At 31.6% G+C, this 27,645-nt stretch overlaps 1 protein-coding gene across 1 annotated transcript in view; it reads left to right on the plus strand.

The window, feature by feature from the left end:
• Nucleotides 1-26,513, plus strand: part of LOC113403515 (facilitated trehalose transporter Tret1-like) — a 29,378-nt gene extending 2,865 nt beyond the window's left edge. The window contains exons 2-8 of the mRNA XM_026644099.2: nt 15,477-15,706; nt 22,061-22,230; nt 22,306-22,459; nt 22,719-22,851; nt 24,267-24,496; nt 24,827-25,021; nt 25,569-26,513. Of these exons, the coding sequence (XP_026499884.1) occupies nt 15,477-15,706; nt 22,061-22,230; nt 22,306-22,459; nt 22,719-22,851; nt 24,267-24,496; nt 24,827-25,021; nt 25,569-25,823 (1,367 nt within the window). The 3' untranslated portion in view covers nt 25,824-26,513. The remainder of the gene's footprint in view (nt 1-15,476; nt 15,707-22,060; nt 22,231-22,305; nt 22,460-22,718; nt 22,852-24,266; nt 24,497-24,826; nt 25,022-25,568) is intronic.
• Nucleotides 26,514-27,645: the final 1,132 nt, after the last annotated feature.

Genomic DNA, 27,645 nt, shown 5'->3' on the forward strand with positions numbered 1-27,645 from the left:
AAAATCACTTGTCAGTAGTTGTACAGCGACATCTTCCAAATGATTCAATTTTCCTTGTAGTAAATATGTATATATTTTGCTTGTTAGAGATTATACTTGATTAGTCTGAATCAGTGAGAACGTTTTCTAAGTGTCAGAGTGACATTGACAGAATGAAAAGAGATAAAACGGACCTTAGATTTACACATTCTATACGATTAGTTCCAACCGGCTGTCAAACACTACTCGTTTTAATATCGATTGTAGCTCTACTTTATAATAAACTACAAGATAGACATTACAGAAAAGAACGGAAAAAAAGTTCACTTTTTAAATTTATAATTGATAAGACAGACAGACTGTCAAATTAACTGCCTTATGGTAAAGAGTCATCCTCGCGTATAGACAATAGTACTTTAAGCTAACTTAATTATCTTTGTCTTTGTTTAACTTAATTATGTTATATGCGCCACTAACTTTTTGAACTAAGATATTGTTATTGTTCACACTGGCTCACTCTTCCTTTAAACCGGAACGACGGATATATGATGACTACTTAGACACTAGTATCATACCCACAATATAAGCCTAAGATCTTCCTCAATAAACGAGTTATCAAAGTGAACAAGTGACTTAAAGCGTTCAATAATCATTAATAATTCCAAATATTAAAGACATCTTGATTTTCTATTGTGTTTTTATGTATCTGATGTGAATCTTTGCAAGAGGCAAAAATTCACATCAGAGACATAAAAACACGCCATAAAAAGCCGTAATAACCGACGATGTCGCTGTTTTATAAATAATAAAAATATAAATGATTATGATATGGTTCCGTACCGACGAGTACGCTTTATTGCCATAACATTTTGTGTTTAAGTGTATAAAAATAATGTTAATATAGGTATATAATAATAAATTAAAAAAAATATTTTACTTACATTAAAGTACATTTACAATATTTTAATCATTAGGCATGATAAAAGCAAAAATATATATATAAAAACGAATAATGTTTGACAGCCGGTTGGAACGAATCGTATTCGTTAACATAATAAATTGAAATAAAACAATAACAGTCGAGAATAGTTAAATAAAAATAAATTAATTGTTATAAAAAAAATAACAAATATAAATTTAAAATATTTTTTTATAGAACTATTTCTAGAAAGAGGCAGAGATAAAGAGGGAAGAATCGCCCAGAGGGGGCATAAAGCTTTTCCTTACGTGACGATCTTTGCATGTTCACTCAACTTCGTTCCAATATCGATATGCATATTTTACTATGACACTCATACGTAAATGTCAAATTGTATTCCCACGAGTACAGCAAGTACGACACGGAAAGTCTTCAACCGTAAATGTGATCACATCATTCCAAAGGTCTAACTTCACACTAATACTAAAAACATCAGAAAATATTATTTATTACACAAGAAAATTAAGTTTAATGTTTTATAATACTGAAACAGTTATGTTTATTAAGTGGCAACCAAAGATAATCTATTATGTCATAAATAACAGCGACGGAACAGCGTAGAGCTTAATCCACCAGACTGCACCGTTTCAGTTTAGTGAATATATTGGATATGACAAAACTACGTACAACATTAGAGAAGGGAAGGGGGAATTCAGTTGCGTTGTTCATGTCCAATTCGAACTCAAATCTTCGATTTACTTGGTGGTAGGGCTTTGTGCAAGCCCACCTGTGTAGTAATACTTAGAATTGTTATGTTCTGGGTTGGAGTGCAAGTGAGCCCCCGTACAGATACAAGAGACGTAATATCTCAGTTAACAACGTTGGTGCAGCATTGGTTATGTAAGAAATGACAATTTCATACGCCACCATTGTCAATGGGGAATGGTTACCACTTATGTGGTTGCCCAATTAAGAAACACACATGTTCCATACTGGGTCTTTCCTTATTGTTAAAAATATAAATACCACCCAAGTCCAGTCTCGTACGTATCAGTCAGCTTATAAAAATGATATACTTTTGACAAGATTTGACATCATCTGTGACGTATCAGTTACGAAGGATGTGTTAATTGCTACTGTAATTCTATTATCACTAATTCTTACCATTTTGAATTCACATTTAAAAATGTGTGCAAAATAAATTAGTCATAACAATATGTTTATTGAATTTAATAACATATAGTAATAGTAAATACCATTTGTACGTATGGATAAATAATTTTAAAGGAAATATCAAATCTTCGGTGGAACGAATGAAAAACTGAAGCGCCAAAATGGTATTTTTGGGAAATGAGCTTTAAAGTATTTACTTTAAAATGCATTTTCCAAAAGTATAATTTTGACTTTAAGCGTTTCTGCCTCTTCATTGACGAATTATAAAAAATATTCTCAAATATTTGCCACTTTATTATTTTTATTAATTTACATGTATGTTCTCTATATATTTATAAATAATATATATATATGTGTTATTATTTTTATTTAATTATACAGTAATTAATGCAAACCCTTTTGGGTAGGTACTACCCACTCACCATATATTCTACCACCACACATAGAAATATAGTATTGTTATGTTCCGGTTTGAAGGTTTAGTTAGCCAGTATAACTGCAGACACAAGGGACATAACGTCTTAATTTTTAGTTGGTAGCGCATTGGCGATATAAGGAAAGGTTAAATTTTTTTACAGCTTCAATGTCTATGAGCAATAGCAACCTAAGTAGTAAATAACCTCAATGCAAAAACAAAATATAACATCTAAGGTTGACGGGTTATATACAAATACGTAGCGTTGATTTAACTTTATTGAACAAAAAATTAATAAAACCTGTTTTAGAATTAAAAAGTATTAAAAAGTCTGCCACGATTTGTTAATTAAAGCAAATCAGGTAATTGAACTTTAAGGGCTTCAGTGCATTGCCCAAGAGTGAGTTCAATACAGACTCCGAAACATATTTCGCAATTAAAAACTTATTTATGACACGAAAACAATTAATACAAGTATTAAAAAAAATTACGCAAAGTGCTACATTAAATATTTTTGTTTTAAAATAATTTCATCGTCAATCGCTGAACCTCACATTAAGCCCTAATATACCTATTTATCAGGTAGAAGGTGCAGTTATGGACTTAGTACATATAGCCTATTCCAATAGAAGTAGGAAAAAAGATAAACAAACTTTAGATTAACGTATTTCATGCGATTTGCTATAAACTCAGCTATATTGTGCAATATTAAGAGTTTATGATCCATATATCTTTATTTATAATACAACACTATTACGCTTTAGTACTTATTTCCACTTTAATTTTACATCTAAAATTCCGATAACAGTTTCGTCGACGTTCAAAGCGCCATTTTTTCGCTAATCCATAGTGAATATCATAGTTTAAACAAGCTTCTAGCCAATGATATCGCGTCAATTTGCTGTCAAATGTTATTTATTTGGCTTTTTTTCTGTTATTGTTGGAATAGAGTATAGTACGACACAACCTAGATGTAGCATCGGCAAAATTCGTAAAACCGATTACATCCGAATTAAGTGACTTCAAAATCATCAATCTTTATTTATTTCTTATGCGAAAATGATCTTTGCGCAAACGTAATAATTTGGAATGTCATATAACCAAGTACATACGCCAAATTAACGACTTTTTTATGATGCTATATTTAAATTGTGTCTTAAAAGATAAAATAATAATATAAGATAAAAAATAATTATGTACACATGAGTCATAGCCAGGAATTTCTTCCGGGGGTGGTCGAGTGTTGAACCTGGGACAGTAACACACCAGCCGGAAGTAAAGAAAACACCTTACTTTAAAACTCCCGCGTGAGGAAATGTTACGTTACACGCAATCTTTTTTTAAAAAACAAAAGATAATTGATTGTTTATTTAAAATATTTAAGTATAATATAACATATATAACGGTTAATATTTATTCAGTTACTATTTTTAATTGATATTTGTATATATTTAAGGATTTAATGTTAATAATTCTTATGTACTTAAATAAAGTTTTATTTCATTAACATGATTCTTCTTTGCTTGGCAAAAATTTCGGGTGTTGTTTGAACCTCTAAACCCACACCTTGCATATGTACAAACGAATAATTTACTTAATAAACGTCATATAAAATATATATTACTAAACTAGATATATATCATAATTAATTTTTTTCTAAAATGGCGGTAGTCACGCTGTTACCTACTTTACTTCGTAGATGTCGCATCGTTACGACAATTTTGTAATATATAGGAAACAGTAAACAGGAACACTATCAATACCAGTGCTAGGTTAAGGGGGCTTGGCAACAGTGCCTTGGAGTCCACAGGAGAGTGACCCCACAATTCGAACAACTTCATAATTTTAGTGTAAGATATGATATCCAAATTTGGTATGCGATAATTTTTACGTTTATTAATTACTCATTTAAAAATTACTGATAAAGGAAGAAGAGTTTTTTTATATCAAAGAATTTATTGAAATACCCGATAGAGAGATATTTATATATTATGTTTATCTCTGCTATGTACATCCTTACCTCTTTTTAACTCTGTTTCTTTCCTCTTCCTACGGTTGCCTGGAAGAGATCGCTGTTTTAGTCAAAGTCGCCTCTTGTGCATCTTTCTTGAATGTGACTTATGTGTGTGTTTTGTTTTTTTTTTGTAACTGTCACCTGACGGCCAACCAACCAACCCCGTAAACGCGAACGAAGCCGCGTGCGACAACTAATTTAATATAACTTTGGCTCAGTATCCTTACAAACTAAACCAAGTTGATTAAACTTGTTACTGGATGAAACATTTCTATTTTTAAGCCGAAACTTTTCATCATATAGTGCAACCGACGAGAGACAGAAATAACACGAAAATGTTTACTAAAGCTAACGAAAAAACGTTTTGTATTTAATTTTAATTTACATAAAATGTCATAACAAATCCGCATTTAGCATATTATTAGCACTTGTACGTATAATACCGTACCTACATTGACGGACTCGTAAACTGCATCAATGTTTAAGACGCCTTTGAAATAAATATTTATACCAAGAATTCCAGCTTTTTATACAAATTTAAATTGAAACCTTTAGTTTGGTTCGTTAACTTCATAACAGCGTCATATAATCAAGTGTATGTTTGTATACTATATTTTTGAACAAAATCAATAAATGTAACAAAAATTACTTATTATTGGTTTATTTAAAAATTGACTTTTATAATTAAAAAAAAGTTGAAGCACATTTTTTTTCTTTTAATAATAACCTCTACATGCCCTTATTACAGATTCTAATCCGTTCCGCATAGATCTGATTAGGGTTGTTACGCGGTTTTTCGGAATATTTTACATTCTTGTGTAATCGCTGTTCTTAGTGTTGCCTTTATTGTGGGCACAGGATTTCTCGCATATGCAGCTTTTTTAAAACTACCCCAAAGATACTCAATACTCCTTCCCTCCCAACCTCTTGTGCAGTGGCGTGGGGTCGGGCATTACTTGCATTACAGTAAAATCTTCCCCTGTCAACCCCATGTAAGGTACCACGTGTGCTTCAAAAACCTCTGTTTTATAGCGTTGTATGTGGCTCTTGTAACGTTTTTCGTTTTTGACGAACTACGCCGGTGAACACAAACTCCGTTTGCTCGATCATCGAAATCACACCATACACGAACTTCCTCAAAAAATAATGTTCCTCAATGCAACTTTGTGCATATATTTTTCCACGTCGACTATAGACTCTTATGCGAACTTCTGTACCATTTAAACATGTCCTATCCACATCGGTGAACAATGCAGAGGCTTGAAGAGCAATGGCTCTTCAGTCCAGTTAAGATGTTCACGTGCAAATCTTTAACAAACTTGTCTGTAAGCTGCAGACAGCTTTGGACCATTTGCTGGTCTAAAAGAGGTGATTGCTGCTTCCTTAAGCCTTCTTCCTATTGTTCGTGCACTTGGAATTGCTTCAGGTACTTTATTCATCTCTGTTGTTATGTTTAAAATGACTAAAATTTAAATCTATAGGCAATGGAAAATATTTGTTGAGTAAGCCAGTGTAACTACAGGCACGAGGGATATAACATCTGAGTTCCCAAGGTTGGTGGTGCATTGGTAATATAAGGAATGGTTAATATTTCTTACAGCGCCATTGTCTGCCTTACCATTAGGTGGCCTGTTTGCTCGAACTCCTACCGATATAATAATAAAAAATAAAAAAAATAGTACGGTCGTGAAACTAGCGTCACACGGGTACAATAAGTATCTACATATATACAACTTTAACATTGAAGAATAAACATAGAAAAAAAAATCCTTTTTTTTTTCAGCTACGATAGTTGAAATTTTCGGCTTTTCTCTACTATAATATGCGTATCGTAGTAGGTATACACCTATCTCTTGAATCGCTGTTTATTGATGAAAATCACATCAAAATCCGTTGCGTAGTTTAAAAGATCAAAACGTACAGACAGCCTTTTTCAATACAAACAATCGAAAAAGTTAATTTTCACTTTTAAATATTAATATAAATAATCTATAATTTTAATTAATTTAATCAATCACAAAACCAATGAATTAGGATTCTTTCATATAATAATATCCTCGAGACTCCACCGTGTAACGGTGTTTCGTAGGAGCTCCGTATGTTTTCAGCTTTACATACTCTACGGACCGATTTAAACCAGAATCGAATGTTGATAAAAATAATAAACAGGTTAGTACGTCACATTGCGGACCAAAGTACAAATGCATACTCTTATTTTATAAAGTACAATGACCCTTAAATAAGGCTGCTTCTACATATGAAACGAATTTACCATTGGTAGATGGGTTTTTCACACTACATTATATTTTCATTTTTATATTTTATTTACATATCGTTTTATGTTCTTAAGATTCCTTACATCCGGTAATTTATCGAAAACCTTTAGGATCACACTCGTGTTGGTCTATCCATCGCTCACAATATATTTCCTTGATACAAGATGAAAAACGATTACGTTATTGGAGCCTCATCGTGTTTTACGGCGTAAGATTCCCACCTTACCCGGATTAGCCCTCAGGGGAGAGCTTAATTAAGCAAATCCGGATTAAAAATAACCTAATATGACCTACTAAATAAATGTTGTTATGAAAAATATATATTTATTTTTTAAGGTTAAATACCCATTAATTATGTATTTGAACATTGTACGATATTGTATGTATTTTAATTGTTGAAATAATAATATTATTATACGATCTGTATCAATGCAATTCGAACGATCTAATAGCCGAGTACGACTAGGTACGGTCAGAATTGCAAATTATAAACGGTAATTTATATTTACCATACACTTATTTTGTTAACATGAATCCTCTGTGATAATTAAATCATAAATCAAAACCGAAATATTCCTTATTCAAGTATACTTATTGAAATGACTTTTGAATCGTCATCTTACACTGTTGAATTATTCTACCTAATTAATTAATATTCTATCGAGAAGAAATCTATCCAAAGTGCGTTTATTTTAGTTACTGTGATTTATATAAATGACTAATTGTCCGTGTCCGTTCCGACTTTCTATGAGTAAAATAAGGAATTTATCCCTATAAGATACAATCGTCAAGCAATCTACTCACCCGTAAATATCCTAGTTATCTGTTCTTGTAGTTGGCTTCGCTCGTGTTTTAGGGTTATATCGTCAGGAGTTAGGTATTAAAAAGCCGATCTCTTCCTTGGGGTTCGAGCTAACTTTTTACCAAAATTCATCAAATTCGATTCAGTGGTTCGCCGGTGAACGCGTAACAAACAGACATGGCATTTGTAATATTATCATAAATTAATCGCTCAATATAATATTATATATTTGATAAAAAAGCGTGTGTTTGTTGAATATCAAGCACAAAATATAAATGTATTTTATTAATATACCTTAACTGAGAAGAAGAACTAAGAAGGTTCTTCTCGATAAGTCTAAATTCCAATCGAATAAATAAAATCGAATATAATCTTTTAAAACGACATTTAACATGTGTTTGAGAAAAGCCTATTAGAACAAGTACATTTTGATTGATTGATCAGGTCCTCCAATACTGTAAGTTCGTCAATCGTGTCCAGGTCCTAATCGCAGAAGATGTACAAATAAATAAACCTCAGATTTACATATTCCACGCGATTTGCTAATAGATCTGCTATAATATGCACTTAAAACGGCTCTCGATTAATATATCATTATTTATACAACACTTTTTGAGATAACTTATACCAGACACTTAATTTTGCTTCTAAATTTCTGATAACAATTTCGCCGACGTTCAAACGCCATTTTAACACTAATACTATAGAATATTTTAGACATCGCCCTAGCAATTCAAGGTTAAAGATGTTTATTTATTTTTACTTCTATTGCCATTGCGATAGACACTATAAGATAAAAAGGTAATATTTTTAATTCATTTAATTCTTGTTGAGAACATATTTTTATATCATTATGATATTATATTATCGACCTTCATCTAAATATAATAATCGTATATATTCATGACCTAATCAGTAAGCTAGATGCACGACTGCTTAACCGGAGGTAACAGATTAGAATACGTCCTCAAAAAAGAGTTTTCTGTCAAAGAAAGTCCTTAAGAGTAACAAAGTGGAATTTGAAGAGTGTAGTGTTACGCTTTCGTAACGTATTTATATTTATATCAATTTGTCATGTACTCAAGCACTCGTCTGTGTATCGCCATAATAGTAATGAAACACATGTGCAGTCATGTGCAATTGTGCACTATACTTCTGCGTAATTTAGTAGTACTTTCGTTTGCAAAGTTACACTACTAAAAAATGTATTATATATCTCTTTTAAATAATTGCACTAATAAAATGAATACGTTTAGCATTACAAATATACTTTGTATACAAATAAATTGTTTATAAAACTATCTGTACGATACAAATGTGAAACTCTTACAAATTATCGTATTATTATAGTTATCGTGCTTCCTAAAAAGCTATTAATAAATCACCTGACCCACTAACGATGTCCAAATTACAAAAATAATACAAAACTTGTTTTTTATAATAATATTTGTTGCAGAATATTTAAGACCACTTTCTAAATACAAGACTACATCTAAAAGGAATTTAAAGAATGCTAGACACTCCTATAAATGATCATTTAATAGACCTTTCTCCAATAATATATTTCCTGGTTAGAAAAAAAATAATAAAATAAATACTCAAATCGCTTTATGGACATAAAATATGTTTTAAAAAGTTCAGAATTTGACAGGCTATGGGAGCTCGTAACAGAAATACAACTAGAATGTGTCCTTAAAACTTAATTTATAGGATAGTGGTACACGACTGTGAAACATTTTTATTTTAACGCTATACTTCTTAAAAACAGATGATATACGAGTAAAAAAGATAGTCTACGGTGGAAGGAATCTAATAAGAGAACAGAAAAGAGCAGTCAAATAAAGAGGAAAATGCCTAAATATAAATAAACATGAATCCCTATTTCCCTTGGTCACGACATCACACGTGAACGGCTGGACCGATTTCGCTAATCCTTTTTTTGTTGTATTTTTTGTCATGAGGTCCTTCAATGAAAGAAAAAAATAAGAAAGTTGCACGGAACATTAGACAATTTTATGAAAACTTAACGACCATATTAACTTTTCTATACCAAAATCGAATGCCAACAAAACTATTCATTTACGCGCCAGAAAATAAAGCCTAGAATCTTGTGTATCATAAAGCATTAGAATAATAAATAATATATATATTTTTTAATCATACTATTTAGGATTCAACATTATATATTATTATAGTTAAGACAGGACGTTTGTCGAGTCAGCTCGTTAAATTTATGATATCGATATTAAATATTAAAATTATTTTGATTAAGGCAAACGACCCGTCGCTGACAAGACGTCGCGACCATTTTTGTCATTGTTACTTTAGTAAGTAAAACTAATTCCTAAAACACTTGGCTTAGTAAATATTAAGCACGATGATATATTTATTCAATTAATTATTCTTGTTTTAAATAAATAAAAAAATAATTTCTAAAGTGGTCAAGGTCAAGGTCAAAATCTGATGATTATTATAAAACTTTGCTATTGTTTCTATCGTATGAGGTTTCTTGAATCGTTTATCGATTTCCTTAAAAAGCTTATACAAAACTTCGAGTAAATATCTCACTTAATATTTTTCTGTGCCATATAAGCAATTAAACTATTTTTTAAATGCAATTAAAAGTAAGTTTGGCCGAACGGATACGTGACCTTAAGGCTTTGCAACTACTTCTAAAACTTGATATTATATCCTGTAACAATTGACATTATCGGTTTTTAAATTTGAAACGAACTTTCGTTTTATTTTATTATATATTGTCAAGTATCATCATCATTCATTATTATAAATGTGAAAGTAACTCTGTCTGTCTGTCTGTCTGTCGATCGCTTCTTCACTGCCAAACCAATAAACCGAATTTGACGAAATTTGGTATGAAGCATACTTGAACTCCAAGGAAAGACAAAGGCTACTTTTTTGCCTTACACATGACAACTAACTTCTAAAACGCGATCGAAGCCGTGGACGACTCGTTTTGATATATATTGTCAAGTATTTTACACATCAATCGACTATTTTTAACAAAGAAGGTTGAAAAAAAAATCTCTTTTTAAGAATGGAAAAAAAATAATAGAATATTTTTTATTATTATTGAACTAATTAATAATGCATGCAGATATGTACTTATTTTTATCTCCCTTAACAAAACATTCGATACTGTTTCAATAGTCATTTTATACGCTTAGAACAAAAGCATAATACAGTTAAAAGAACAGTACCAAGTTTATTTAACATATGTTATTTTGTTCTAAATGCCATTTTTAATATCAAATGACAAATATGGAATATAAAATTTAAAAACATCTTATAATAATTTATACTTGAAGTAATAATATATTCAACGTAATTAAGAACAAGGATAATTTAAAATTGCATATTATATTACGAATAAAATGACTCTAAGCAATTTATAATTACTTAAATAAGTTTAATAACTGTCGTGTTGTTTTCGGTAGAGTAGAATAGTACCAAGAAGGCCCCCCTCCTCTTAGGCCCCAATTTTTCATCGTAGAGTTTTTTCATAATTGCTTTTTAATTTTCACGTTACAAACAAGAACAAACGTGATTATGTAAAATGTAATAAAACAATTAAAGAATATTTGAGTAATAACGAAAGACTAGTCACGATGGCTTTTTTTTTCATCCATCCGCCGTATCATAATATTCGGGTTACATCCCCAAACATTTGATCAATGAAAATCAATATACAGTTCAAAAATATGATAAGACCTCCTTTTACTTTAGTTTTATTATTTAAATTTTACGCGTTAGACTTAATAAAGTATTACCTTTGCCTTTTTTTTCTCTATATTGTAATGTGTTTAAATTTAAAAAAAAATCTATTCTACTTGGCACTTAGTTAGCCTAACGTTATTAAGTATTTATTTATAAATTCAAAGTAATAATCGATATAATCGGTCGGATGGTCATCAACATGATTGCATTACCGTTAATATAGGTAATGGAGATAATTAAATCGTATTTTAAAACGATTATGGTAATGAATGCAAATTAATTGTATTGTGATATAACGAGGGACAAACACGAAATATCTATATACAAAAGCGTAACAATTATGTTAGTCCATGTGATCGAGTAGCATCAGCACAATCATTATAGCTGTTTGAAATGATTTATTGTTAATAATATCGTAACAATTAGGCAATTATAAAATTAATATAATCTCTCCAGATTTTATACACAAATAGTATAAATGCAATAGTCACTCTGTCTGTCTGTCTGTTGCCCATTCACAGTCGAACTACTGAATTGAATTCCATGAAATTTGGTATGAAGCAAGTTTGAATTCCAAGGGAGGACATTTTTAAGCCTAAAACCTGATAACGATAAGTCGGGATGTAAGTATCTCGATAAGTTCGTCAATTGTGAATCGAATTTTCATGTTCCTTTCTGTAATTGAAGATGTTATATACCTTCTATTACTACAAGTATTTAAAACGGGATATTTACCATGTTTTTTATTTTTATTTGGTGTCTCGTGAACATGACAAGACATTCGTAGATAATGTCGAAATATCGAGCTCCACCAAATAAAAATAACCATGTTAATTTAATATTTGATGTACCTTGATTTAATTTTAATTCGAAGAAGAAAATCTACGGCTTGGAATAAGGATTCATTCATGATTCGTCATCTTCATTTCATTCCCTAAGCAGCTCCGTCTTGTTTGAGCGTTTAGAAAGGCTTATTCAATTACAATACTTGCTTAGTTATTTTCTGAATCTGTGAGCAAAAGCAAGCTAAGGCGAATATTTATGTGATATTAATAAAGGTAGTTGTAGTATAAACACTGACATGAGATTAATCGATTAAATATTGTAAATACCTAACTGTTTGAAACATCTATTAATGTTTTATTTACTGAAGTTCTGTACCAACTTATTCCATGTTGTTCACGTCAGTTGTACATATTTATTTACATAGAATAGTTTTTTGCCACGTGATCTAAATTATTGTTTTAAATGGTCATGGTTGATAGCACGCCTAGGGAATGTTATGCCTCCTGGCGTATATTTCTTTTTGATATTGAATATATATAATTTTGTTTTTATGGCATTGGTTGGCTGACGAGCATATGGGCATAGTGGTCACCACCGCCCATAGACAAAGGCGCTGTAAGAAATATTAACCATTCCTTACATCACCTATGCGCCACCAACCTTGGGAACTAAGATGTTATGTCCCTTGTGCCTGTGATTACAAATAATATAATTTGATTAAAATAATCATAAATTGACTAAAATAAATCCGCTGAGGTTTTTCACCGGTTTTTTCAGGTTTTCTTTTCCGAATCGGTGATAGTATTTAATTTGATAATCGATAAGACTGTATTGAATAAAGGATTTTGATTTGAAAACATCAATGGCGTATATATCTATGAAGTACGTAATCATGATTATAGCAGAGTCATAGCCAGCTCTACTCCCATCACTTACAGCATAAAAAGATACTATATAAATATGTATGGCATTTTTATACGAATTATACAGGATTATTGGTAACTCGACGTATTCCCGTTAGGAGGTGATAGGGGTGACTATTAGCAAAAATTTTATCCCCTATATGCATACGTGATACGAGATAACTCAAAAATGGTTCACTTTTGCATCATACATATAGGGGTTAAAATTATCGCAATTAGTTACCCCTATCACCTCCTAACGGGAATGCGTCGAATTACCAATAACCCTGTATATTAAGATTATAAAGTTATATAATTCTAGTGGTATTTAAATATGTCTTATGTATATATCAGCAAACGTCGAAGTGCAAGATCAGCTTTAAGAATGGATCACTAAAAGTTATCTATTCCTCCGAGAGATTATTAGTGAGCAAACCGGAGTTCAGAAGTTTGCAGCGTTGCGCTTGCGTGCGTAAAATCGTTGTCCTTGCGCCTGATCTCTCTAGCGGTCGCATTGCTGACCTGTCGGTATACAAGAGTTACGTAATAGAAAGTTCACCTGCACCGCTATTATGGAACTTCGGTTGCAATGAGTTTCAATCACTTTTTTAATCCGTCAAAGTAACAAATTTGCGATAATCTATCACATTTTGTCTTATATTATAGACCCTGATGGTAAGTAGTCACGCTCTAAGAAGTATATTGTCAATGCACCGTCTTGGTTGATGATTGTAGTTATACTGGGTCACTCACTCTTCAAACCAGAACATAACAATACTAATTGCTGTTTGGCAGTAGAATGTAACGATGGTCTACTTCTGGGTACCTATCCAAACTTACGAAAAGTCAACATCATGACTTATACTGAAACTTTTGAACTATGTATTAGATAACCATTAAACAAAATTAATTCATAAAACTCGCACGACCATAAATCTACCTTTTCGTGACCCGATATAAACACAATCAATTTATTATCTTTTGTAATTATAATCAATTATATATCTAACATATATTTAGCATGAGAAAATCGATATTTATATTAATAAAGTTTGATAAACAGGAAAATAATGTTAAGCGGCGTTAAGGGGAAGTTTTCGTAACCAGTTCTAAACTGGTAATGCAATTAATGAGGTAGAACGTCTTTTTACAACTACGCAAAGAAGATTATTTCTGCATAAATAAAATTAAAAAAAAACCTAGATGCAAATCGTTCTCGAACACTACGCATTTAATCCCTTATTCTTCTTTTATTTTAGAACACTAGTAATACATTAAGACATAACATTAGTTCTGTATGATCAGGACCGGGTTTATGGGAGGGAACTGCCCGGGGGGCTTCTAGGAGAGGGGCTCCTACAACAGAGATTCCGACAAGTTAACAAATATCTAGATATAGTCGATTTATAATAATGTTACTAATTACTGTTTTAAAAGTTATCGATACGAGTAAATAAATTATAGCTTACTGATTGAAATTAAAATATTCAAATTAATTCATAACATAATTATTAGGGTCTCCACGCCTCTGCTGCTCTAGGGCCTCCACTCCTTTGTAGCCCCAGGGTCTCCAGACCTTTAAATCCGACTTTGTATATTATGTTGATTCAAGGTTCAATAGCTCGACGATATAACCGCCTAGAGCTGTCAAAGTCGATCACCGGAACTGATCCCGGCGACATTGACGTGCCGACTCTGATAGAAGGTTAATTTTAAACATAAACTAAAAAACACAAACAGATTTTGTTAACTCCGAATCGTGATTAGGTCCTTTACTTGACCTAGACATTATGTTGATGTCAGTTAAATAAAGATTTGGTGTGATTTGGTTTGCACAGTCTACTTTCCAAACCTTTCAGTGTCGGAATCTAAATAAGTTAACTCTGTGACTTTCTAAAAGTATCTTAAATCAAAATCAAAATATACTTTATTCAAGTAGGCTTTTATAAGCAGTTTTGAATCCTCATTTAACAAACTATATTAAGTGAAGCTATCACCGGTTCGGAATGTAAATTCTACCGAAAAGAACCGCCCAGAAACGCAGTAGTTACTCTTTTTCAACATTTAAAAATACAAAGTCATGTTACTTAAATACAATTATATATGTATGTAATTATGACGGCTGTTGTTGTGTGTGTTCATTGTGTTATTATGTAACGGGTACAATTAGAGTAAAGACCATATACTTATTTCGAAATCTTTCTACGAACTTCGAATCGAAAAAATTGAGATTTTTCAAAAATGTTAACGCATATAAATGAATAATATACTTATATCCTGTATTACATTATTTTGGATATAATTAATCTAATCTTAGTATTGCTACAAAATACTATCAGTTTGAATAAAAAATCTTTATGAACAAATCTAAACGATCTTAAAAGCAACAAAGCTTATTCAGATACCAAATTCAAAAAACTAAACAAAACAAATTCAAATTCAAACCATTTCGTTGATTGCATTATTTTTTTTCAGTAACGATTCCACTGCTCAACTTCGGCATGGTGCAAGGTTGGCTGTCTCCAATGATCTCGCTTCTTCAAACACCTCAAGGCCCTGCGCCAGATCCTTACACAAGTAGCGACATATCCTGGGTTACATCTGTTACGTACATCTCGGCAATCATCTTCGGAGCTCCCATGGGTTACCTCACTGATAGATACGGAAGAAAAGTGATGACTCTGATAACAACATTTTCATTGATTGTAAGTATGTTTGTATTACCGTCTTCTTCTGTACTATTTCTGTGGATAAGATACAAAACTGGCTCAAGTATTGGACTCCTTGGAACACCCAAAATACAAAATATATTGTCAGATACGATTCAATGACGAAAAGCAATAATATGTAAGCTTCAAAGCATATTAAAGTTGCAGAACTTCATTCGACACATACAAGTTTCCCCACAATGATTTCCATCGCTAAACACAAGATGAATTATAAACACAAATTAAGTACATGATAACTATACTTTACTGTACTATATTTGTTTGAGTTTGAGCTCTCTACCTTTCTGTTTATACAGATACCTTACTGTTTCAGAGATAACGTATATTTTAAGAATATTTTTTTGTTATGACGTTTTGTTAATTATTAACAAAAATCATTCCTCACACTTTGATTTGCACAAATTGAAGTTGTTATTATACAAAATGTATTCAGCATATAAATTGCCAAATTAATTTGTTTTTATGTATAGCGTACAATATTGTTTCCGCTATAGCAGATGTGTGAGCTTAACACAATTATAAATTAATATTATTTCATTTACGACTTAGTCCCTTTATTGCACGTTCCTAGTCAATCTTCCAGGTTCGAAATCAGTAGCTTATAATATAATTTAGTTCTTTTTTCATGAAACTATTTTCATGTGGCTTGGAACATTATGTCGATTTACTGTCGATATACCAAAGGCCAATAAACCTTATTGCTTTGTTTATTGATACGATAATTACCTGCAATCCATAATATATAGATTTTATTTAACTAAACAGACATATACTTAGTTTAAAATAACCATTGCGCACTATAATTTTAATCAAATGAAGATAATTTGTAACTAATGATAATGTATCATATCACTAAAATATTTAAAATTGATGTCGAATTAAATGCGAAAATATGTAACACAATGAATAAATAATTAGTCTATTTCATTGACGATTCAAGATGAAAGAGATTATCAGTTCCGACTAATTTTATGTGCTTGTTTCACGTTATTTTAGGCGATTATGAATCGATTTTAGTAATCGATTTTTAATTATATATTAAACAAATATTTAGTTAATATAAAATTTAATTTTTACCTGCTATTTTAATTTGAAGAAAGTACAATCTTCATCGTTAGGGTAAATAGATATGTGAAATGTAATATTCAAAAATTGACTTTTTTAAAGAAATTTTGTTAAATTGAAAGCGTACAGTTTATGAGATATCTAGTATAATTTAGATTAAATATAATTAGATACATATATCACTTGTTCTGTGATTGTTCAAGATTTTTATCTACTCTGTATGGATGTTTATGAGTCTTATTAATATTATAATTGAATAGAATATAAAATAAAGTCTCATATAAATTCAAAGAAAAAAATACTCGGATAGGTAGAAAAATTAGTGGATCTTCAATTGTTATTACTGGTTTTGTAAATTGTTTTTAATAAATCGATTTTTAATATTACTCGAGTCCGAAAGTAGACGAGAAAATACATCTAACACATATGTTTTCTAATCTGCCCTTGATGTTTTACATGTTATATCATTTAACAGCAATACTTTACACTGTTGTGTTGCCGTTTGAAGCTTAAGTTAGCCAGTGTAACTACAGTCACAAGAGATTTCAGACTTCAACGGTTATATAAAGGATGGTTAATATCTTACAATGTGTAGGGAAGCTGGTGATCAAATCCAATCAGCCTAATAATACTAAAAAAAACTATTTTGAACAGCGCGATACTCAGGATCGATTTAAGATTATCTTGAATATCTTACGTTCGATTTTATTAACATTTTATTTAAAAAAAAATGTTTATTATGATCGTTGATGCGGTGCTCATTAACGTAATAATAGTTAGTTTAACTTATTGTGGATAATGATTTCACAGCGTGTTCTTTTAAATATATTCTAAACAAATTTAATCTTTAACAAAAAAAAACAAAAACATTAAAAATGTCAAGATATTTATGAAGTAATATTAATTGTGCCAATAGCTATTAAAATCACTCTAGCTATCTAAGCTGACACCGTACGCGTATTATTATGATTTTGAAAAATACAAACTCGAAACTCACCGCATGTGAAATGCGATATTGGCTATAGTATTACAAAGAGTATGTTGACTACAAATTGATGCTTTTATGTAACTTTTCACTAATGAGATACGAAGAGAGTTCTTTACTGTACTATTAACTTCGTATTTTGTTTTTAAATTGCTTACGCTGTGCCTTGATAGCCAGCCACGATATTTTTATTTCGAAGAAAACTATGCTGTTTTGTTAACGAAAAGAATAAAATAAAAATAGTAATAATAATAATAAAATAGTTTAAAAATATTCGCCAAAGATTAAACAATTACCGACGCAAAGATGTCAAATCGCAAAGTCAATGTGGGCAAATCATTAATACCAATATTTTATTCAGATTTCATGTTAAGTTTTTTAACAAGATCATCATGTTGTTGTAAAAAACTTATCAAATTATCGTATTGTCATTGGTTCTTGATTATCGGAGAAGTTTTGAATCTAATCCTAAGAATTACGTTCAAAGATTCCGTTACATACATTCAGACGAAGCCACTGAGAGCGTGTTAAAAAAACCATTCATGGTATGATCAAAAGGGGTTTTATTACTAACAAAACGATCTGTTGCAGATGACCTCTGGATAAAGTAAAATTATTTAATATAACAACATATAAATATTTGTATTCATGATATAGTATGTATTAGTATATGCATGGATTAATCTGGTTTATGATATCATCGAGATACAATATGGTTGTACTATAAAGATATATTATTAATAACAATAATTAGAAATATCATCCAACATGTAGAGTCCCATGTAGAGTGTAGAGTAGTAGACTTCTAAGTCAGTTTATATAGAATTTTTATCATAATAAGATCCACAAACAGACAAACATAACTTATCCTTTACGACATACGTATAACTAGTATGATAATTTATATTTAAAGTCACAAAAAATAATAACAACAATAATAAATTAATAATTTAAAATTCATAGATTCATTAGTATTTTAAATACAAACGACATCTTGAAATAAGGAAGTACGTACGAGGCCTTGCACTGTATCATAATTTAGATTTAATTAGTTAACATTTTATTTACCTTGAGATCGCGTTTTAAGTGTCATTTAATATATCATTTAATTAAAAATCTCTTAAAATTATAATATAAACAGAAAACGTAATTTAAAGTCGGATATGATTTTATTTCATTGTAAAAATCAAGGGAGGATTATCAGGGTGTTTTTATTTATGCCACAAAATCTGATGGACCCACTAAATAAGGAGTCAAGTCCTCCTGCAGATATCTCACTCAAGTCGCATTGAGGGAAAGAATAATATGTGATTATAAGCATATCATTACACAGTATAAACAAATGCGCTTACCGCTGTCTGTCCCTGTGTATGCTTAGATCTTTAAAATTACACAACGAGTTTGGATGCGAGTTTTTTTAATAGATAGATTGATTACAGAGAAAGGTTGATATGTATAATACATGCACAATATAGTAGAGGACACGCTGATTATTTTAGAGGTTTCTAAAGTCATCATCCTCCTGCCCTTATCCCAATTTTACTTGGGGTCGGCGCAGCATGTCTTCTTACATACTTCTCTGTCGGACGTCACCTCATAAGTAACATTCTTTCTAACCATATCGTCTTTCACACAATCCATCCATCGTTTCTTGGGTCGTCCCCTACTTCTATATCCATCCACATCCATTTTTAAAACCTTTCTCACAACATGGTCCACATTCCTCCGCATAACATGCCCATACCAAGACAGCCGGTTTCCAGATAGCTTCTCGGTTACCGGTGCCACTTTCAAACTTCCTCTTATGTACTCATTCCTTACTCTATCCATTCGCGTAACACCACACATTCCTCTCAGTGTTCTCATCTCCGCCACATGCAATTGTCTTTCAGTCATCCCTTTTATAGCCCATTTTAGAGGTTTCTAAAGTAATGTCGTAAATAAACTTACATTGCAAACGCTGACTGAACCCTACGAGACAGAACAAAATAATGTATTGTACACCTTAAAAAAGGTCTTCAAAAAGGTCCGCGATGGTATACGTCTATCTCTTAGGGATACTCCACAATAACTATTTTTCATCCTTTACTTTTTACGAGAAATAATGGCTTTTAAACGATTTTAAGCAATACAGCATTAATTTTATCCAATTAAGTACCTTAAATACACTGTGCATTGAATATAGATCGATATGGCTCTTTACAGCTTGTAATTTATATGAATATTTTCGAAGATATTACAGATTTAAAACGCAGGGACATAGCGGTTTGTATTGTCTATCGACTGAAAAACTGTGAACGTCGTAAGACATTCTGTAGTATATTTAGTATCAGCATTGCACCCGTGCGAAGCCGGCGCCGGTCGCTAGTAGTATATAATGTTTCATAAAAAAATCGGTGTAGATAATCGTATGATGCATATTTTTAGGATGTTCTAATTTCAAATAAAAAAAAAACTGATTGCATTGATCGTTCGCAAAAATATAAGCCAAAATGCTTGCTGAAAGATATAAAATCAAAAGTATTTTATCCAAATAGATTATCACAAGCATCTTTGTGTGGTCCAACGTTACCACTGATTAGGAATTTGAATGTTGCATGGAAACTCAAGTCGAATTGAATGTCGAAATGTAAAACAATAAGTCTATATTTAAATAATGGTATGTATAGAAGAAGATTAATTGTAGAGGGCAACTGTATTCGGAGAGGCTAACACGAATTTTGCATTATGCGGAAACAAGATGAGTCTAAATGAAAATCACACAATAATCTGATCTCAGCAACTTATAAAAACCTGCCGAGACTGGATAAGACCTTTTTCGACCTCTCTATAAAAACCAATTACTAAGATTTAAAAAAAGCAATCTCCATAACATCTAAGCTTTTTCCTCTTGTACTATGAAAGCCTCCGAAAGACCTAGAAATCTAAGTATTCCAACAAAGTCGTTTTTTTTTTACTAAATATACGGTAACATTCAAAAGCATCTTTAGACGTATAAAATAGACAAGCTGATGTGTCCAAATTCAACGAAAATACACGGAAATTAGACAATTAACTTCAAATAATAGACAATTGCGCTCAAAACTAAATGTTGATGGTTTTTTATTATATTTAATTTGTTGATAAACAAAGTACGAAAACCGGTTCCGCTCAAAATCTATTATCAGACCTGACGTTTTTGTGCGTATAACAATAGCCCGTAAAAAGTGGTATCGTTAACACAAAAAAATTGATCAGCCGCTTCCTTCCTATCAATTGAGATTTACACAAAGATTTAATTGGAATGTTCCTAAACTTCCTTCACCTTAGATGTCTTAATAAAAGCATACCATTTTACCAGCGATTATAATTGCGACATGGTTGCATATATTCTATGATATATCATATTTTTGAACATATGTCACTGTATTATCTTTTGATTTGACATAAATAAAACAATTATATTATCCCTTTAGATTTTAATAATATAGAAAAACAAAGTTTTTCATTCTTGAAATATATAGACGTGATTTATCATTAAGATTATCACAAATATAATTGCAAATGTAAGTATAGCGCAGATGCTTTATTGTGCCGTATTCGGTTTCGGTTTTATTACTTCTTATAACATACGAATTATGAACCCGTGCTCTGCGGTCTCACTCAATTCAATTCGTATCTTGCATAACTACTTCATAAACCTAACTCTTTGATAAGAATCTACATAAAAATAAACCGCTCTGAAAAACAGTTAATTTAAAAATAAATTAAATAAAAAAGTTTATACTAGAATCCAAAACTTTGTTAAATTAAACAGATACTATGGTTTGCAGCCCTGCGAGTCCTGCAATTAATCAAACTCATTCAATTAATTTAATTCAAGTCTACGTTCAGATATGTCTTAGGTGGGCCCCTAAGTAGTTAGCCCAGGACCCCTAAACTTACGGTCCGGTCCTGTATATATTACTGAATTATGCTCATACAGAAAAATAAAAATAAACCAATATCATCAATAAGACTCCTTCGATTTTGAATTTGGTTAAAAAATGAAAAAAACAGCAACCACGCCGACGCACCTGGTTCGTGCGAATGTTGTCGCTGTGCGTACACGATACCTACAGTTCGCCAGATTTGTTGACGTTTTTGGTCATTGCTCCGCTTGTTGGAAAAGGGGACACGCAAAAACAAATTATCAAATCAGTTCGGGTAATTTTTATTATCGCGTTCAAACTTGCAAACTTTTCGTCGATTATGTTTTAAAGCGCCTTTATAATGCTGTAATAATTTATTGTATTTTTCAGTTATATTGGCAAATAAAACTGCTCTGCTTGGAACCATGGGCACTGATTCTCGCCCGTGCCATTGCTGGCATACCATGTTCAGCCTGCTACATCGTGTTACCGATTTATTTAAAAGAAATCAGTGATATAGATCTAAGGGGAGCACTTGGATCGTTGCTTATATTAAATAGGTAATAATTTTTAATTATTCCCCAAAAAACTTAATTAAATTACCGAGAGATAACCGCAAATGTTATTCTTTCCAGAAACATCGGCTATCTAGCTAGCTATGTGTTCGCGGATCTACTTCAAGTGACCACGATGCTATGGATGGGGCTATTAGTTCCAACTGTAGTATTTTTTATCTTCTTAATAATGCCAGAGACGCCGGAGTTCCTCGTGAAACAGGAAAAAGTTGATGTATGTGACTTATTTATATATTGAACATTTTAGAAGATTTAATTACCGGATTTTTAGCTCGCCAAGGGGCTTACTCTGGTAATAGCTAAACTATTTTACATTGTTAACTATCATTCGAGATAATTTGACTTAATGTCCGGTACTTTTTATTAAACTGTTTTACGTCTAAATTTGAAACTCACGAAACGTTTTTAATAGGAAAACATTTGAATATTCTTTCGTATTTTAACCTAAAGTATGTATAACTCAATTTTTACAGGAAGCTAAAACTGTCTTAGCTTGGTTGCGTGGAGTGAGCGTGCTAGACGGTTCTATTGAACAGGAGATAGACAATATCGTGAAAGTTGAGAAACAGGCCAAAGCTGATCCTAAGTCTGTCTGGATGATTATATGTTAGTATATTTCGATTATTTAATTTATCTTAAGAAGGCAGACTAGAAAATAGATCACATTATGATTAGTGATCCCCTTTATTTATGAACCGTGAAACCGTCAATGAGCCTAGCACTTGATCTTGGGTATTTTGCCTCTTGTGTCTGTTATTTCACCTGAAATCTCAAAATTTGTTTTAACACTAACCACAATTTACTTTCTTTAAGTATTTTTAATAACTTTTTTTTAAAAAAAAATAATTATTGAAACTTTTGTGTGCTCAGTGAAATAGAATAAAGGTTATTTAACCATAATAATTACACTGACTGTCTCTCCAAATCATGATGTATAATACAATACAATGTATAAAAGGATGTACAAAAACCTCAACCACCCTCAAAATTGCTTTATGATTTGCACATAAGTTCTTACGAGAAGACTAAAAGGTTAAAATAAAAAAAAATACATCCAACAAATGAGACAATTAAACACAAAATTATATATATATATATCGAAAGGTCGTTTCCTACTTGTATGACAAATATCGTAAGTAGGTCACTTGGATATTTGCATTTGATTTGCATCAGATTTGCATCAGTCATGTTGTATTCATAATTTGCGTGTATTGTGTTTGTTGTACATTTGTTCCTTGTTTTCGTATGACTTTGAAGCTATAGTATTTCTGTCCATGAAATTTATTATAAGATATGAATTACGTTTTATCGCCTTTATTTGCATTCATTTTTTTTTTGTAACATGAATACTCATAATTTCTTTTCATATTTTAAATAAAATACCATTTAAATAACTAATTAACATTCATCATTCATCATTCATCACAGATATCCGGACAGTGGTCTATGTTATTGTTAGCTTAATCAGACTTTTTTATTAAACTCAGAAAGACGAATAAATAGGTTAATTATTATTATTAACAGTTTAAGAAACATTGTTCACATCTTCTACCATATTGTATCATCTGCTCTTGTAATTACACATTAACTGCCTCCACTTTGGTCTATTATATATAGTATATGGTCTAAGCTGAAGATCTGAGACCAAACCTATGGCCGCAGGTCGCCCACTAAAATTTTATTTGGATTTCTGTCGATAAATTCTGAGTGCGGAGTCTGTTAGACGAGTGTACACTGTCATGCATCGGAGAGCATGTAAAGTCTGCGTTGTTGGTTCTGCGTCTGAACTCTTTCTAGTCGAATCGATCAATTTATCTCCCATAGTATTATACGAGTGAGGATATCGAGAGTGCACTTGTTTTTTCACAGACACTTGTGCAGTTTATGTCCTCTGTATTTGGCTAGGTTATCTTGAGATTGTTCGCTGTGTCCGAAAACGGTTAGAAGGATATCATCATCAACAATTACAGATAATGAATTACGACTAAAAATTACAAATGCATTTGTGTTTAATATTTCAGTAAAAGACAAAGCTACCTTCAAAGCTTTCATCATCACCCTGGTGATTAAAATCACTCAACAGTTTGACGGATACCTCATCGTACTTATATACGCTGGTTTCGTCTTCGAACGAGCCTCAGAATCCATCAGCTTGAAACTGAGCCCGAACAAGCAGGTGATGATGATCGGTCTGGTGCAGCTCTTGGGCTCTACGGTTGCAACTTGTTTTGTAGAGAAAACTGGGAGGAAGGTAATTAGATGAAGTCAATTCATAGATTGACATTTTTTTTATAATGTAGGTAAGCGAACTTAAATTGCAACCACTGCCCATAGACATTGGCGCTTCAAGAAATAGTAACCATACCCCTTTATTCAATGTAAAATATTACACATACTTATTGATTGTCAAATTAAATAATACCACCGGGTCGGAAAAGAAAACACGCTGACCTGAGAATAACCGGCGAAAGATTTTAAGTGGGGTTTTTGGTCAATTTGAATATTTGTATATTCAATATCACAGAGAGGAAGGAGGAGGGAGGGGTGCACTTACTGATTCTTTTATCGTGTTGTTTTCCAGTTGCTTTTGGTGTCCACGTCGTTCGCAGTGGGCGTGGGGATGCTGGCACTGTCCGCGTGGTTTTACTTGACGGGCATCGGCATTTGGCTACCGGGCTGGCTTCCAGTCTTCGCCATGTGTCTCTGTATCTTCGCTGACGCCGCCGGATTCCAACCGATATCGTATATAATTATCACGGATCTATTCACTTTCCAGGTGAGATTAAAACAAATACATTTTAAATATGTTCCATACATACGATTGAGTTGAAATTTTGCACACCTTTTAGTACTGGTAGCGATGCATATTGTATGTTTTATACGAATACATAGAGTTTGAGTGACGCTCGTGGTTAAAATAATTCTTAGTGACAGAAAAAAAATTAACAAATTCGATTTTATTTTTTACTAGTTATCGCCCGCGGCTTCGCTCGCGTTTTATGGTTCGCGGTTTGGTTGTCATTGTCAGTGTCAGACAAAAAAGTAGCATTTGTTCTTCCTTGGAGTTCAAGTTTGCTTCATACCAAATTTCATCGAATTCGGTTTTTTAAATAAGGGGAAGACGCTAATTATACATTTATATTTTAAATTTAGTTCGTAAAAATTACATGCATATGGTTTTCAAAGGAAATATAGATTCAAAATAAATTTGAAGCTAACAAACAACTAACTTAATTGATAAAGTTTACACGAATAAAGTATATTTTGATTTGATTAGATTTGAAGATTTAATATACGAAAAAACACATTTCCCCATTTTCCAGTTACGCGGCACAGTGTCATCGTTTGCGAATATCTGCGCGAAACTAAGCAACTTCATCCAGATGAAATGGTTCACTAAAGTCTGCGAGCTGATAAGCATACATTGGACCTTCTTATTCTTTGCAGTCGTATGCTTTTTCGCCTGCTTCTACACGTTAACATCCTTCCCGGAAACCAGACAAAAATCCGTTGAAGAAATCTACGAGAAATTGAATAGGAATAAAAAAGAAGAAGATAGAATAAAGGCCGTGCCGTAACGCAAGCGATGCTATTGAATGTTGTATATATTATTTTTCAATTTGAATGGTATTACGCATTTTTTTTAATAGGAGGTTTTGAAGAAGGCGTATAGAATTATATCGCTGATATATTTGATATCTTAACGTATGCCTTATATTATTCCGTCCTAACGATTTGTGCTTAATACAAATCAAGACTGTCTTAGAATAAATCCGATTTGGGATGAATATCGTTAATTTTAGTGTTAAGAAAAGATATCACTTAGATTTAATCAAAAAATGTTTTATGAAATTAATCTCGTCTTAATGTACTTAAAACTATTAGGTATAAAAACACAATTATCTGTGTAGGTTAATTATAAAATCAAGAGCTTTAAAGTTGATTAAATATTTTTATTAAAGAAAATTAATGTTTTCTTACTGTTAAAAATGATCAAGTTACAAATGAATTTATTAAACTATTTAAAGTCTCACTAATAAAATGAACACAGGCGTTCATAATATTATTGTAGTTATTTATAGAGATAAGCTCGACATATTTCGGAGGACAACGTTTCTCACCGCCATCGCGTCGACATGGACAGTCACGTGATTGCAAACGGAACGCAAATGTAATAAGAACTGAAATTGTATTCGGTAAGAAGAAATTCGAAACTCACCGCAGAACACGAACGTGAAATGTCAGAATGTGATACGCGACAATCTACTAATGAATTATAAAATTTATAACATCGTGTCAAAATGGCGTATTATCGTAAGTCAGCTGTCAAAATTTGGCGCGTGAAATACGAAGTGAATTCTTACAGAATCGCACTATTGTCTATAATATAATGAAACAAACTTTACACAGTAAAGCTGATATTAATAATGACGATTTAAATAAATATATTATTAACACTTCACAAATATAAAACTAGCACGCGTGCGCAATACGCGCTTATTGTTAGTTTTATTAAATAACATTTTAATAGCAAGATATACGCGCGTGTGCACTTAAATAAAACTGATACCTTATTTGAAAAAAATAATGGAGGGTGTAAATAAATGACTCGTAATATATATTATTTGATCACCACGCAATGGTGAACCACTGATGACGACGATGAAATAAATCAATGTATTAATTTGTTAAAATAACACAATCCCATAATTAAATTTATTTATTTAGGGAGCTGTCTCTTTTATTCGTCTCTATCTCTTCTCCTATTGTCAATAAAATTAATCTATTTTTGGAACTTGGAATCCCACAGTCCATTTATTGCTTCTTCATACATTAACATCTAATACTCTTCTTGTAGTACGACATCCAACGCTTCACATTAAATGTCTATATCATCGACTTCTGTTAACTTTCAACCTACATTTATTTATTTATTGTTTTTTTTTTAAAGCTCCCATTAGTGTCAAAAACATCGTATTGGCTGTATGCATACGACCTTCGTCCTCTCTCAGTGGTCGAACATTCCAAATGACACATGACAAGTCTGATGACGGACGGTTTTATAATTTCCCGTTAGTTTAAGAGGAGCTTATTGGTCTCAAGTCTATGACCTATTGCCATTTCATCTACACTAAGCGAATTCAATTATCTTATGTCTCGCTCTATATTGTTTAAAACTAATATTGTTTAGTTAATAATATCTCATATTAATAAGCGTAGAGTAACGAAATTTTAAACATATGTTAAAATTTTATTTGTAATTTCAATGATCATTGTTAATAAGAAAACAATTATTGTTTTCAAATATAGTCTAGATAATTTAAGTTATACAATTATGTGCATATAAAGGAATTTAATTGTAAATAGTAAATAAAGTGTTAAATTTCAATATACATGTAT

The sequence above is a fragment of the Vanessa tameamea genome, chromosome 25 (genome assembly GCF_037043105.1).
Source record: "Vanessa tameamea isolate UH-Manoa-2023 chromosome 25, ilVanTame1 primary haplotype, whole genome shotgun sequence".
NCBI lineage: Eukaryota > Metazoa > Arthropoda > Insecta > Lepidoptera > Nymphalidae > Vanessa > Vanessa tameamea.